Below are 14,594 nucleotides of genomic sequence, written 5' to 3'. Positions count from 1 at the left end.
TCACATGGGTTTATACGACAGGGAGGCAGAGTGGACAGGGCCAGGGCGGCCTCCCTCCTGCCTTGAAACCAGTTCCAGCCCGAGCAGGTCCTAGGGAGCTGGGGAAGGGCGTGGAGGTCACTGGAAGGGGAGTCAGTAAACAGAGAACTCAGAACCAGCATCAAACAGCCAGCAGAGCTGTGTACAGTAAACAGCCCCACGGCACCATGTCCCACTGTCGGTCCCCCGTCCCTCTCCTCCATCTGTCCAGCTGCTCCCTCAGCCACTGTCTACCTGCTGCCGTCCCGCTGCAGCTCAGGCACCACGGCTTCTGTCGGCCTGTCCTCCACCCACCGACAGCACTAAGCTCACCCTTAGTGTCAGGCCGGGCGGACGGAGCAGCCCTGGACGCCCTGCTGGTCAAGGACCTGGTCCTGCTGGTCTCTGCCTTTCCCCCCTCTCCTGGTCCAGGGGTAGCAAGCTGGGACGGAGGGGGGCAGCACTCCCATCACCTTTGTGAAATCTCTATTTTAAACGTGGGCACAAATAGAGGGAGGGGTCTTTGCGATTTGGAAAAGCACTCGGCAGAGTGAAACCGCAGGGCCGGGGTACGTAACACCCTGCAGGGAGGCATTGCTCTTCCTTATTGGGCTCTCTGCGTTGTAGATTAGGCCACAGAGTTTCTACCGTAAGCACCCAGTTATTGCACACAAAACACTGGAGACGTGGGAAGTGTTGTAAACTGGATCACCTCCCCCACCATTGCCTCTCGAACAGACCGACAAGGCTCCAACTACTCTACTTACACCCAGAGCCACCCCTAGGGCACGGGGAATTGCAGTAACTGCCCGGGCCCACGCTTTGCGCCCAGGAGTGGCTGGGAGGCGGGCGGCTGCTGCTGCTGCCAGGGTCCCAGCTTCATGCTGGGACGGGGTGGGAGTTGGAGGGCTGCAGCCCATCTCCCGGCTGTGCGCTGGGACTGGGCAGGAGGTGGGGGGCTGCTGCCAAGGTCCCGGCTTCGCCCCTGGCTCCGCACTCCCCTAGGGATGGCCCTGCGTATACGATACTTGAAGTACTTATGAATGCCTTTTAACCACAAGCTATGAGGCAGAACAGCTGCCATTATACGGACTCTCCCGGTCCCCCCTTGTCACTGTTCCACGTATCGGACAAGTTTTCCACACAAAATGTGCACGTCTGTCAATGGGGGGAGGCCTCTGTCAACGGTTATTTATTTATACGTATTATTCTCACAGCAAAACGACTGACCAAGCACTCTCCGTAGCAAAGGCATCCTGACGGGTTAATAACTCAGACTGGTGAATCGCCCAGTGTTTTAACATCGTGTGCTGCGAAGAGCCGCAGGAGACACATTCAAGAACCACTTGCAGTGTGAGCGTCACCGAAACAAACCTGCGCACTGCCGTGAGGTTTTATGCACACGTATAAACCGATCCGGGACTCTTCTGAACACGAATAACGTTTATAACAATTATCACTTTTGGAGGCGTGGGTATGTCAAATATTTCACTGAATCCAAGCGTCTTTGGCAGCTCCGTCCGTCATACAGACAGGGAACAGGTGCCTTGTCTGGTGTTGGGGTGCCCTGAATTTTTAAGAACACTGTCCTGGGAAGTTGGTGCTGAGCTGTACCGTCCTGTTTGTGGGGGGAGGAGGGGGAGAAGAGACCCTCTGCCCCCACCACACTATTTTTATAACCACTGCAGAGGGCTCAGCTCACCTGGGTAACGTTCCAAAGGCCGGATTTAGAGGCAGGCAACCACCTGGGGGGCACCAGGCTGGGGTGGCTGGTTTTGTTGTTAACAACAATAGACGAATAGAAGGTTTGAAGTCAAATGTCTCAGGTACCCCGGATGTGGACTGATTTCGTTTGTCACGAACCTCAGCCTGTTCTGGCCCTTTGTGGAGTCTCGTGGAACCTTCCAGACTTTCCGAGAACGACGTTTTCCTCAAACCTCCTAGAATGTTGCCAGCCATGCCAGGCAGCCGGGCACAGAAGGGGCTGGGCATCCCCAGGCTGTCAGGGAGAGACAAGAACCCGTGAAAGTCAGAGCCCAGCTGCGATATTGCAAACCTTGCTTTACTGTGCAACTGTGACAGTGCACGAAGATTTGGAGAGCATAAGCGGCGACTAATAAAGGACCTATTTAATGAGAGGCCAGGGGTATCTATCGACCCCTCGCTATGCAGCAATATCAAGAAATACTGGCCCTACTTTTGCCACGCTCAGCACGGAGTGCTTGCTGACTTTCTACGGCTGTGGACCATGGACTTTCGCTCTCCCTCACACGGCCTGGTTTCCATCCACAGGAAACAAAAGCTGCCCCCAAAGAAGTCTTTAGGAGCTCAGCGAAACGCTGCTCTGCAATCTGGTTTGCAGAGAGTTTCCCTCAGATGAGAGGAAACAAATGGCTTTGTATTTGCTGCCATCTGGCCTGATTAACCCCAGATGTGCAGATCCTCGCGTGCAAACGCATCCTCTTATCTGCCCGGATGCGCAGCGTCGTGGCACGTGCACTAAAACACAAGGGGTTCAAAAGTTTAACCGGGGGGAAGGCGCCGAAGACGCTCTGGGGCACCCGCCACGTCCCCCTCCCGGCGCGTCACTGTCAGTCCAGCCACAGAGCCCCCAAAAGCCACTTGGGGCAGTGGAGGAGGCCCGCGGGCAGCGGCCTCAGGCCGGATATTGAAAGGTATTGAGGCGACTAGCGGGATTTTCAAAGGCCCCCTGGCAGCGCCTGTCCCCGCCCCGCCCTGTGCCCCCCAACCAGCCTCCAGCGCCCTGCCCCCCGGCTCAGCTGCAATAGCAGGGCAGCCACTGCAGCGGGGGGGCGGAGCTCCCCCTGCACGCGCCCCCTTGGCACGCGGGCAGCCCCGGGGAGGGCGGGGCCCGCCGCGGAAGGTGACATTGGCCCGGCCCCCCCCCGTCCGTTGCAAAGGCACGCGGAGGGTTGCTAGGGGCGCCGGGCGGCTGGAGCTGCGCCGCGCGCTCTGCTGCAGCGCGGGTCTGCCCCGAGCTGCGGCTGCTGCTGGATGCCCCGGGCTGACCCCTTCCCGCCCCTCCGTGTATGGCGGGCTGGCCTGGTGCGTGTGCATGATAGGGGCGGGGGGGGGCGGGTGTGTGTGTGTGTGTGTGCGGGCGGGGGTGGTACGTGTGCATGGGGGTGGGGCAGGGAGGGGTGTGTGTGAGCGCATGGGGGCGGGGTGGAAGGGGGAGGTGCATGTGTTTGTTGTGGGGTGTGCATTGGGGGTGTGTTCATGGGGACGGTGTGTGTGTGCAGGTGCATGTGTGTTTGTTGTGGGGTGTGCATTGGGGGTGTGTTCATGCGGGTGGGGTGCTTGGGGGGGAGGGGTGTGTGCAGATGAAGGAGTGAGGAGGAGAGGTGTGCATAAGGGTGCCCCGGGGAAGGGAGGCGTGTGTGCAGGTGCATGTGTGACTTTGTGGTCGGGTGTGCATTGGGGGGGTGTGCGTGCATGGGGTGGGGTGGGAGGTGTGCATACAGGTGTAGGGGGTGAGGAGAAAAGGTGTGCATGCGGATGCATGGCGGAGGGGAGGGAAGGGGAGGTGTGCGTGTGGGTGCAGGTGCTGGGGGGAGGGGTGATACACACGTGTGTCTGGCGGGATGTAGCTGTAACTGCGGAGGCAGGTGCGATCTGGGTCAGGCCAGTTTTCTAAAATTGTCCTTCCAAGCGGCACCTCTTGAAATGAGTGTGATTGTAGGTGCGTCTCGTGGAGACTCACAGGGCAAAATCCATCCACATCAGAGGAAGAGTTTAAAATCTGCCTCCAAATTCCTATCGTGGGCGGGAGCCTTTATCTGAGATACTGCAGGCATGGGCGAGAGAGTCACCAAAAGCTCTTAGCAACGTAGTGCCTATGACACACGGTTGACTCATTGTGATTCCATCCAGCAGAGGGCGGTGGTGAACACAAGTGCAGTGTTGATAGCCCCGCTGTAGAGATGGGAGGTGACTTGCCTGACATCATCCAGCAGGCAAGGGCAGGGCTAGGAATAGGACCCAGGAGTCCTGACTGCCAGGCCGGTTCGCTAATTCCACTGCTTCCCTTACAGGTGAACGGCAAGTCCTTTGGCCGGTGGCGCTTTGCCGTTGCCGGTTGGAGCTGGCACGATGGCCTCAGGCAGCAGCTGGGCGTGGAAGCCCATCGCACGGGATGCCCTGCTCGCACGCGCCTACCACTCGTGCAACGTGGTGCGAGGGAAGCTGCTGCTCTTCGGAGGGCTGAAGTCGGGCGAGCCCAAGGAGCCCCCGCTGGGGGACGTGGTGGCCTTTGACCCCACGCTGCTGACGGCTGAGACGGTAGCCCCCGACGGCGGGCACCGGCGCAGCCACCACGACGCGGCGGTGCTGGCCGACCGCTGGCTGTGCGTGGTGGGGGGCTGGGACGGCGCCCGCAGGGTCTCGGCCGTGTGCTGCTGGGACACTGAGCGGGGGGAGTGGGAGCGATGGGCCGAGGGGCCCTCCAACGACCCCCCCGTGGGGCTCAGCAGCCACACCTGCACCAAGGTGTCGGAGCACGAGCTGCGGGTGGTGGGCAGGGAGGGCGGGCTCCGCACCCAGCGGCGCTTCGCCAGCATCTACACCCTGCGCGTCAACCCCGCCACCAAGACCTACTGGTAGGTCCCTGCCTCCCCGAGGGGGCTCTGGGGCTGGGTCACACCCCCCTCACCCCACCCCACCGCTCTGCCTAGCTTTGCCATGAAGGGTCCCCTCCCTCCTGGGCATTGGCTGGGGTCCACTCAAAAGCCAGAAGCCGAGTGGGGCCTAGACCCCCCGCCCCGCCCCAGTGAAGCTTCTGTGTGGGTCAAGGCCCTCCAGGCGTGGATGTTATGGTCGCTCTGCACAGGAGGCCAGGAAATGGGGCTGTCAGCTCGGCCTGGCCAGAGGGTCGCCCGCTTGGGTCTGGCCATGGGTCCCCTTTCCTGGGCCTGGCCTGGCCATCCTCTCAGTCGGGCCACGTGGCTGGCCCACCCCACGCTAACGCCCTGTGAGCACCGCCCTGGCCTTTCCCTGCTCTCATTTCTCCTCGGGGAGCCCTGCGAACCCCCCGTCTTTTCTGTTTTCTACGCCCCCCGGCCCCCAAGATACTTTTCCTCGGCTCAGGGGACACGACAGGCTGCTCCATCGTCCACCTCGGCGGGATGCCATTGAGAGAGGCACATGTTGACATGGGAACGGCTGGGCCGAGTTGCCCACCTCCCTGCAGGGTGATGACTGATTAAAACTGGGCAGTGGGTTCGAATCTCAGCGCACCCCTTAGAGGGACTCACCTTGGGGCGTGTGGTCCCCAGAGTCCTGGGCTATCCTCCCGAGATCCAGGCTGTGAGGGAGGGGCCCATGCGGTCTGTGTCCCGCACTGGGGAGGCCTGTGCCCTGAAAATGGCTGGGCTTGAGTCTGGATTATCAACTCCCTGATGCCCTGGAGAGTTGGGATCCAGGGTTTTGGTTCAGCCTATGTGGATTCCACCCCCCCCCCCAAAGTTTAGGGGTGCTCAGGTCCTAGGGCCTCATGTACTCAGATGCTCCCCTAAGCTGCCACCCCAGGGCACTGGGAGTGGACTGGGTGGCCCATTCAAGCACCCGTAACACCTCTCTCTGCTCTAGGTACAAGGAAGAGGAATCGCGCACGGCCTCGCGGGCCGGACACTCGGCCATGCTGCTCCGCGACACAGGTGGCTACCAGCTGGTGGTGTTTGGGGGCCGCGACTCCTCCGATTGTGAAATGGCCGGGCGCTGGGGCAAGGGGAAAATCCACGTGAGTGTCTGATGGCCCCAGAATGAGCCCTTTGCTCCTGCCCTGCTCCTGATAGCACCCCCTGCTGGGAGTAGAGTAGCAGGCAGGTCTACGAACTGACCCTCCTCCTTCCCTTTCCTTCCTCCTAGGTAGAGTCCATCCATGCCCCTAAGCTGACAGAGCAGCTCTCCCGTCTGGTTGGCTCCGGGAATGGTTCACGGCAGGCTCCGAAAGGCCTAAGGCACCAATCCTGCACGGTGGTGGGTCCCTTTGCGGTGGCCTTTGGTGGGGAGACTCTAACGAAGGGGCGAGACGCCGTCTGTAACGAGCTCTATGTCTATGATACAAGTAAGAGAGGAGAGTACACGTGTAGGTGTGTACTACTGTCCTCTATCGGGTGGAATCAGAACTGCTGAGTCCATGTGTCCTATCCCCCGTACTGCACAGAGCTAATGGGGAATCTCCTTTAGCTCAGGCGTAGACAATCCCATGGGCACCCGCAGCAATTCACAAAGCCTCAGCTCAGTCCCCAGGTTTCCTACAAGCCCTTAGCCCAGTACTTAGGTGTTGTGGGAGCCCAGTTCAAGTCCCCTCCCCTGCCCGAAACAGGGAAAGGATTTGAACAGCAATCTTCCACCTCTCAGACGTGCACCCCAAACCACTGGGCTACTCTGATGTTCAACCTCTCTTGTTGAAGCTGTTCCATTGTGGGTTGCGCCAGAGAGCTAGCACAAGCAGGAGAATGACTTTGTGCTCTGGTGGTTCGAGCACTCACCCAGGACACAGGAGGCCAGTCCGCCTACTCCACTGACTCTTTAGTTAGTTACCTGGAGTGTAACAACCTCAGCAGGAGAGACTGGCAGAGCCCCCCCATCAGAATATCTTTTAGCCCAGTGGTGGCAGATCCTTGTTCAAATCCTTTCCCCTTGGGAGATGAGGGGGAGGGGAGAAAGAGGGACTTGAACCAGATGTTGCTCATGTTCTAGGTGAGCATCCTAAGCACTGAGCTAAGAGTGGGAGGAGCCCATCCCCTTTGGTTCATGAGTAGGGAGAGAGGCTTATCAGTGACAGTCTCCCCTACCCTCCCTGGAAGCTGCCACTGGTCATTTTCATAAGGCAACACCTTTAAAAGGGAAAAAAGGAAATACTTTCTGGTACAACATTATCACTACCCTATGGAACTCACTGCTGCAGGATGCAGTGGCGGCAAATTGATTAGCTAGGATTACAAAGAAGGTATTGTAACATTGATACAGCTGAAGACAGCCTCTGCAATCACACTAGTCAGGAGAAACTTCTAAGGGCTCTCAGCCCTCATGCTTCAGGGCATGAGCTGGTTGGAAGTCAGGAAGGAATGTCTTCCATGGTATTGCATGGCAGATGGTAGGGTATGTTTGGCAGGGGGAGGGAGCTGGTCATTAATACCTTCCTCTGATGCTTCTGGCCTTAGCTGCTGTCAGCGATGGGAGGCTGGACTTGATGGGCCATCTGGAGGAAGCAGGGTACCGCTCCCTGCAGCTTGGTGCCTCTGATAATTTCAGAACTCTTTACAAACACACATGAGTCGTAACAGCTCTCCTGCGACAGAGCTGTCATCCCCATTTCACTGGTGGGGAAACGAAGGCACTGTAAGGGATGTGATTGCCCAAGGTCACCCAGGAACAGTGCTGGGGTTAGAAGCCAAGGGTCCTGGTTCCCAGGCCTCCCTAGATCCCATTCTTTCACGGTGCTTTGTTTAAATCCCGGAGGAGTCTCAAGTCTGTGTCTCTTTTGCATCGGCTGTCATCTTCAATGTGCAATAGCTCTAACCTGGAGAGCAGCCTGGGAATTGACCCGGCAAGGGGAGGCTGGGTGTGGAGAGGCGACGTCAATTTTGCCGCAGCCGTCTGACAGCATCAAGCTGCTCCTTTCCCACTGTATTTTCCAGGATGCTCACCGCCAAGCTGGTCCCACTTCCCCTGCTCGGATCGGGGCCAGAAGAGAGTAGGGCACCGCACGTGCCTTTGGAATGACAAGCTCTATCTTGTTGGGGGCTTTGGCCCAGATGGGAAGACACCCTGCCCTGAGATCTGCGTCTTAGAGATCCCCCAGTGAGGACAAGGAGAGAGACGAGGACGCCCCCTTCCTCTCCAGCCCTTTTCATCCTTTCCTTGGCAATTGCATGCCTCCTGCAATCGACCTGGCCATTCCCTGGGGGCCACTTCTGTTTGTGAGAAATAAAAGTGCCCCTTGTTGACCCAGCATCCCCTTCCCTCTGCAGGGAGCTGTGCGGTGGCAGCAGGGATTTAACTCAAACACAGAGAGAGATTTTGGAGAAAAAGTTTCTTTGTTAAAGAGTTACACACACACACACACCCCTGCCTGTCGGTCTCCAGAAGTGCGCAGTCAGCTCTCTGCAGCCTCCAGCGCAGCCTGGGGAGGGTAAGTGTGGTGTGCTGATGTGTCTCCAGGCAAAAGTAAAGGGGGGGAAGAAACCAAACATGCCCAAACAGGGCAGGTCTTGATGATTTGCTGAGAGCGAGGGAAGGGCAGGGAGCTGTTCTCTCCCCACACGGATCACTGTTAAAATAAAGTCTTCCACAAAATCGAGAATTCCCCAGAGGAAGTGACTGGATGGCCCATCTTTTGTTTAGAGGCAGTGTAGGCTGGGGGGTCTGGCCCCAAGCCAGGCCTGGAGTAATGAAAGCTGTCCCAGCTGTTCCACGGTCCATGTTTGAAATGACTCAATGGGGTGTCATTCCAGGTCCTCGTGGGCAAGCATCTGCACCACCAGCCCCCAGGAAGGAGACTGCTGTCTCCAGCACAGACTGGTTTCTCAGAGATTTCAAGTCTCACTATGGGTGGATTGACACGCGCTTGCTACGACGGCCAGCCCGGCCCCCCAGCTCATGCCTGGAGAAAGGATCTTGGCTTTCACACGGTTCTTGCAGTGTCACATGCAGAAACATTCCCACACTCGTATGCCAAGTGAGCGCTCATAAATTAAAGTGTCTTCATCTGGGATGAGTTGCTAGCCAGAATCCCAGTGAAAGGAGCTGGGATTAATCCCGTCTTAAAAATGACTCAGGCCTGTGCTTGCTTCCCTATTCAGAGGGTGACGTGGTGGAACTTCATGCCGTCTTGGACTCTTTGGCCAGTCACATGATCCTGCAGATGTGGCCCCACTGTAGGGAGGGATACATGTGCCCATCACTGCCCTGGGGGCGCATGCTCAGCAAAGCGCCAGGGACTGAGCGAGTGGCAAAGGCTGGTCTCCTTTCTGAGCCCCAGGTCACAACGGAGGCTTGGGGGTTGGGAAGCGAAGGGGGGCTTGCATTGCTGCTGCTCCAGCCGACCAACGTCACCTCCTCTGGGCGCTACAGGGGAGCAAAGCCCACCTGACCGGGGAGGAATTGTTGGCTGAGTAGGGGGAAGAGGGTTGAGAAGCTCTGTCTAGCATGCCCTTGCCCAGAAAGAAAGAAAATGTGGGCACCCCCTGGCCATCTGCCACGCTGTGCTCTTATCTATGTTCCATCCCTTCCCACCAGCCCCGGGGCTGGCTTGTCCAGTTAGGCTACAAATTCTTTGGTGCCTGGACTCATCTCCCATTGTGTGGGCATGTGCAGCACCCAGCACACAGGCCCCACTCTCAGTTGGGGTCCCCTCAACGCTACTGCACTACCTGTAACAGACAGCGATGACTGTTTCAGACTCTGCAGACTCAGGCAGGCGTCTCTGCAGCAGATGGGGGTTTTCTTTGCAATCGTAACACTTTGAGACTGAGCGTTTAGAGATTTCTTCTGCAGGGACCGTGGAGAACAGGGTGGTCTGTGTCCCCCTCACTTCCTGGGGGCTGGAATTAAGCCCCAAAGGACTGAGCTAAGCTGCCACAGGCATTTCCCAGCAACCCCTGGGGTCACTTGGCTGGACTCTGGTTCACAGCTCCAAAATCCTGGCCTGGAAGTGGGAGGGATTAGATCAAATTGTGGCTGTTGGCTTGTTAGCACACACAGAGAGACAATTTCTAGAGGACACAGAAAGAGTTTGTCTCACCCTCCTGGCTTAGTGTCAGAGCAGGCTGGGCCTTTGCACCCCACACGCAGGAGTGTTTTATGTGAGGCCCAGGGTTGCAGTTTCAGCAGGGAGGGGGGGTGGCCCAGTGAACCTCAGCCCCCACGTCCCATGCTATTGCAAACTGGGTTTTGCCCTGGAAAAGCAATGGCCTGTAAAAGACAACCCTTCTGCCAGCCAGCACTTGACTGGGGGGGAGGGTAGGAACAGAAGGATGGATCTTCAGTGGATATAAAGGGTGCAGCACCATGCATCTCTCAGCTAAGGAGCTGGGCTAGATTACATAGCACCCATGGTTCCATTTCACCACAACCTGCAGCAGGACTAACTCTGCCTTATGGGGCTGCAGGGCCTGTAAAGCAGCTGCAGTGACACAACCTAGAGCAAACCAGCTCCAAATCCAACACAGGACACACCCCTGACCCCCAGCTCTCCCCCATTCCTGTGCTAACGCAGATTGATTTTTCACCCACTCCCTCTGGAGCCGCCAGTGGCTGTTGGCTCGTTAGCACACACACAGACAATTTCTAGAGGCAGCCTGAGGGTTCAGGATGTCAAACCATCAGTCTCCTTCCTTTGACAGTCTGGAGCAGCAGCAGGTCCAGATTGATCCAATTAAATCATCGTCCGGCTCCAGTCCCGGCTGCAGCTGCTAACTTTCCTGCTTAGTAACTCTGCTTTTTGGCTGCACCGCTTTAATTATCAACATGTTCAAGTTTCTGGCTGGGGAAATCTTCCCACTATCCCAGTGGCGTTTTAGAGAACAGGAGGGGTTTGAGTTAAACCGGAGATTATACTGAACTGGGAGATGTCCCAAATGGTGATCTCCCTTCAGCAGGGGAGGCAGGAGAGCTGTGAAAGCAATGCCCTTTCCCAGCGTGATGGATGGTGAGCAGCTCTCTGCTGATTTATGAAACTTGCACTTTGGCCTGGCTCTTGCACTGTTATTGTAGGACTCTAGTGGCTGAGTTTAATGAGGGCGCAGCCGTAAGGAATAACAAGCAGAAGAACAGCTCAAGCTTATTTCTCAACAAACATTGGAGAAGTCAAGAGACAGGGCCAGGCTGGGAAGAGATCTGAGAACCAGACTGTCCAGCAGACGGCTGCAGTTTGAAAAGAGATCAGAGTCATAGAGTGAGAGGCCAGAAGGGGCCAGCAGATCAGCTAGCGTGAGCTGCCGCCTGGCATAGGCCACTAGCCACAACAGCCAGAATTAGACCATTGCACGTGTGCGTTGTAGGGGAGCTGTGCAGGGAGCTCTTGGAGGGGGGTGAGGGGTGTCACCCAGGTGAGCCCCAGGACCCTGCTGGAGTCTGAAGAAGTCAGGGCTGGCTCAGTGACCATGAGGGGAGGGCAGGGCGTTTAGGTAAGACAGGCCTGGGTATAGACTGATGGGGGGGAATGGATTTTAAAACCAAAGCGCTTTGTTCCAGCTGTTAAAACAAACAATATTGGGGCTTACAAAGCTGCTGGGTCCCTGTATTCCCCACGGGGCCCAGCTGCCGAAGGGAAGAACGAAACCCAGCGGGACCTGCTGGGGAAGCGCAGTAGAGCCACAGGGACCCAGGCTAGGAGTGGGACAATCACAGGCTTCCACCGCAGCACAGCTGAAGGCCTGAGGCTGGGGGCACAGAGCGGGGTCAGAGGTGCCTCTAGCCTCGTCCCTGTGACACAGAGCCGAGCAAGAACCTCCACCGATGTCAGCACCGCAGCTAGGGCTGCCTGTGACTGAATGGCTACAGACGGGGAGATCACCTTCGTCAAGGAGCATCTGATGCCTCCCAGCAGGGACCCCACAGCCAGGCCTCGACTCAGACCTCGGCAAGATGCTGCCAAAACCATCTGGTTTAGTGGGGTTTTAAGGACACGGGAGATGCCATTGGCAGGGCCAATGCTACCACTCTCATCCTTGGTTTGTTTTCCACGCATTCAGTTCCTGGGCCGGCAGGAGCTGGGCCAGTGGGAACAGGGCATGGACTTGCTTGTTCTGAGCTTGGGAAGGCAGCAAGATTCAGCAGATTGCAGATGCAGGGTTTAGAGGCCTGGGAGCCAAAGGATGCGTTAGCGCCCGCAGGGAGAGTTTCTGAAGACAGCAATTTTTCACAAACCCCCCAATTTTCCATAAAACAGTTGGAAAATCCTCCACCAGCCTGACCTGGAAGGCTCCTGGTGACCTTCCCTGCTGGCTGCAGAGCCTGCAAAGCTGGGAGCAGCTGAGAGAGGATGGCCATGGAGCAAAACAGGTGCAATGCAGCCACCCTGACTCCCATTCCCCCACATGGCCAATGCTGGTGCCAGGCAGTACAGCTGGCTACCCTTGTTTCCAGGAGGCTGATTAGCCTCTTTTATCACTTGCCACCAGCCGGGGCTCCAGGAAGCCAGAAAAGGAGCCTCCCCTAGACAGGAGCCTGCCAGCCCCTCTCTGGCAAGCAGTAGGGCTGGCTGGCAATCCTGGTGGTGGGACATGGACCTTTGTTGTTTCTACATGGCTGCTTAAATCCAGCCAGGGCATGGTCGTGAGGGACGCCAGCTTGAGGGCATCCGAGAGATGAGGCTCAGGTGCCTCGCCGCAGCTCCTGGCAGCAGGAATCCCCATAAAAACCCAGCATGGTATCTGGCTCCCTTGCTGGCAACATCAGCAGAACTCAAGGACCAGTCCAAAGAGACTGAGCCACCTTGCTCTGTGGGCAGAGGGTGCTAACCTCAGCCCCACTCCCAGCTCCGCATTCACCCAAGCTCATGACAGAAAAATGTTTATTTAACAAAAAAAATATTACAAGAGCGACACCAAATAATAAAGTTAAGCCTCAGATGCCAGGGAGGGGAGGAGGGGTGTGGAAAGTCCTTTGGGAAGGAGCCTGGTCACACAATGGTCTCCCTACTAGGAGACCAGGACCCCGGCAGAGCTGGTCTTGGCTCCTGCCCCATCGGAGTTCTCCTTGGGTGGCTGTTTCTGGTCATCCTCACCTATCAGGCGGATGTTGTGCTTCTCCCGGAACTCGTTCAGCTCCTGGCCCTTTGTCTGCAGCTGCTGGGTCAGGGTCTCGATGATTTTGTTGATCTGCGGAGTTGGAAGCAGGGAGTCAGGGCGGGCACCGGCACACGCTTCCCTCCACCCTCCTAGGGCAGGTCTTATTACAATCCCAGGCTGAACTGTGCCATTTGAAGGGGCTCCATCACCAAGAGAAACAGGCTGCAGCCAGCACTCACAACCCCCTTATGGCAGCAAGGCTCAGAGCTCAGTGCCCTCCCCAGATCCTGCCCACGCCTGGCTCCCACATTACCTGCTCTTTGTTGTTCTCTAGGGCAGGGAGAACCTCCTTGACAGTGCGCTCCACCAGCACCCCGCCTACCATGCGGTAGCACTTGCGGGTGGGGTCCACCTCCCGCAGCGTGTCGATGACCAGACTGTGGGAAAGGCAGACGCGAGAGGCTGCTAGGTCCTTCCGGGCACTGCGCAGACCGTACGGCCTAGGCTGCAAATCCACAGGGTCTGGCCTCCCAGGATAGTCTCAGGCCCGGCCTACCTCATACCCAGGGTCCTGTGTACCAAGTCATGAGGGGGTCAGGGCCCAAAGCCGAAGCCAGAGTCCCCGTGAGATGCTACCAGCCGTACTCAGGGTGATGGTGGCAACGCCCACCGAGCCAGCGATTATCTCCAACACTGGCCTGGCTCTTTGGGTGCCTTCTCCCGGGGCCCCAGCGCTCGCTACGGTCTCCAGGCTGCCCCGCTCAGAACCTCCTCCCCTCTCCACCCCGTGTGAGGGAGTGCATGCGGCTCCTCTCCTTGGCTGCTATGCTGCTCTCCAAGCTCCCTCGCTCCCCAGCCGACGGCCCCTCCACGACCCAGACTCCAGCTCTGCCCCCTCCCTCCCCCCTCCCCAGCTGGCCCCACCGAACACAATTCCCAGCTCCCCCCAGTGCGAGAGGCAGCGGCCGGCAGGTCCCCTCGGGGAGGCGGAAAGGAGGATGGGCCCCCGGGGTTAGGGGACTAGCTGGGACGTGAGAGCCCCGAGTCCCATTCCCCGCTCTGCCACAGAGCGCCTGCATGTCCCTGGGCCTGTCCCTTCGCCTCTCTGGGCCTCCGGGCCCGGGACGATCCGCCAGAGCGCGCGGGAGGGGCCCTTCGCCCCGGGCGCTGCCCAGCCAGGCTGGCCCCGAGGCGGAGCCGCGCGGGATTTCGGGGGAAGGGCGGCGTGTGCGGCCGGTGCAGCGCCGGGGAGCCGCCGCGGGGCCCAAGGAGTAGGTCAGGCTCCACGCGCAGGCGGCGGCTCCCGGGCGGTCAGCGGGCACGTGAGCGCGGGGGCGGGGCGGGGCGGGGCCGGGCCCAATCCTCCTCCCTCCCCAACCAACCCACCCACCTGTGCTCGTTCAGCTCCAGCTCCAGCTCGGCCGCCTTCGAGGCCAGGCCCCGCTGCTCCTGCCGCAGCCGGTTGAACCCGGTCACCACCTGCAGGGAGAGCGGCAGGTCAGCCGGGGGGGGAGGGGTGCAGACCCCCTCCCCCTCCCTTCACTAGCCCCTCCCCCCAGATCGGGTGTGACGCGCCCGCCCGGTACCTGCTCCGCCGTCAGGGCTTTGCCGGCGGATGGGGCGCTCGGGGCGCTCTTGCCTTTCCCGCTGTCCGCCATCTTCCCGCCACTTCTGCGCATGCTCCCCGCGGTTACCCTCTTCCCCACCCCCCCTCATCCACTTCCGGGGTCACAACCGCCAGCACCCGGGGGCAAAAGGCCCCTTCGGGCGCCATCTTTGTTGAGGGCACGTTCGCTGCCGTCGGGCCCGGCTCTCTCT

The 14,594-nt window shown here is 58.7% G+C and overlaps 2 protein-coding genes across 2 annotated transcripts; one reads left to right on the top strand and one right to left on the bottom strand.

Annotated features, from left to right (window-relative positions):
- Positions 1-2,777: 2,777 nt before the first annotated feature.
- KLHDC9 (kelch domain containing 9) lies at positions 2,778-9,356 on the top strand. Its single transcript, XM_067569429.1, has 5 exons — positions 2,778-3,084; positions 4,074-4,637; positions 5,626-5,776; positions 5,905-6,103; positions 7,683-9,356. The coding sequence occupies exons 2-5, from the start codon at positions 4,132-4,134 to the stop codon at positions 7,847-7,849; spliced, it is 1,023 nt and encodes a 340-aa protein (XP_067425530.1). The 5' UTR covers positions 2,778-3,084; positions 4,074-4,131; the 3' UTR covers positions 7,850-9,356.
- A 3,186-nt stretch (positions 9,357-12,542) lies between these two features.
- Positions 12,543-14,481, bottom strand: PFDN2 (prefoldin subunit 2). The gene is made up of 4 exons (XM_067569460.1): positions 14,363-14,481; positions 14,167-14,255; positions 13,090-13,213; positions 12,543-12,866 (listed from the first exon to the last, which is right to left on the bottom strand). Exons 1-4 carry the CDS (start codon positions 14,453-14,455, stop codon positions 12,687-12,689), a joined length of 486 nt encoding a protein of 161 aa, XP_067425561.1. The 5' UTR covers positions 14,456-14,481; the 3' UTR covers positions 12,543-12,686.
- Positions 14,482-14,594: the final 113 nt, after the last annotated feature.

Source organism: Emydura macquarii, unplaced genomic scaffold (assembly GCF_026122565.2).
Source record: "Emydura macquarii macquarii isolate MOO-44397 ecotype Brisbane River unplaced genomic scaffold, CSIRO-AGI_Emac_v2 contig_2924, whole genome shotgun sequence".
Lineage (NCBI taxonomy): Eukaryota > Metazoa > Chordata > Testudines > Chelidae > Emydura > Emydura macquarii.
This window is presented reverse-complemented; position numbering and strand designations above follow the sequence as displayed.

Coding starts and splice junctions, on each gene's coding strand:
- KLHDC9 (XM_067569429.1), top strand. CDS start 4,132: ATGGCCTCAGGCAGCAGCTGGGCGTGGAAGCCCATCGCACGGGATGCC. Junction 5,777..5,904: donor GGGGCAAGGGGAAAATCCAC/GTGAGTGTCTGA, acceptor CCTTCCTCCTAG/GTAGAGTCCATCCATGCCCC. Junction 6,104..7,682: donor GCTCTATGTCTATGATACAA/GTAAGAGAGGAG, acceptor TGTATTTTCCAG/GATGCTCACCGCCAAGCTGG.
- PFDN2 (XM_067569460.1), bottom strand. CDS start 14,455: ATGCGCAGAAGTGGCGGGAAGATGGCGGACAGCGGGAAAGGCAAGAGC. Junction 14,256..14,362: donor AAGCCCTGACGGCGGAGCAG/GTACCGGGCGGG, acceptor CTCTCCCTGCAG/GTGGTGACCGGGTTCAACCG. Junction 12,867..13,089: donor TAGAGAACAACAAAGAGCAG/GTAATGTGGGAG, acceptor CCAACTCCGCAG/ATCAACAAAATCATCGAGAC.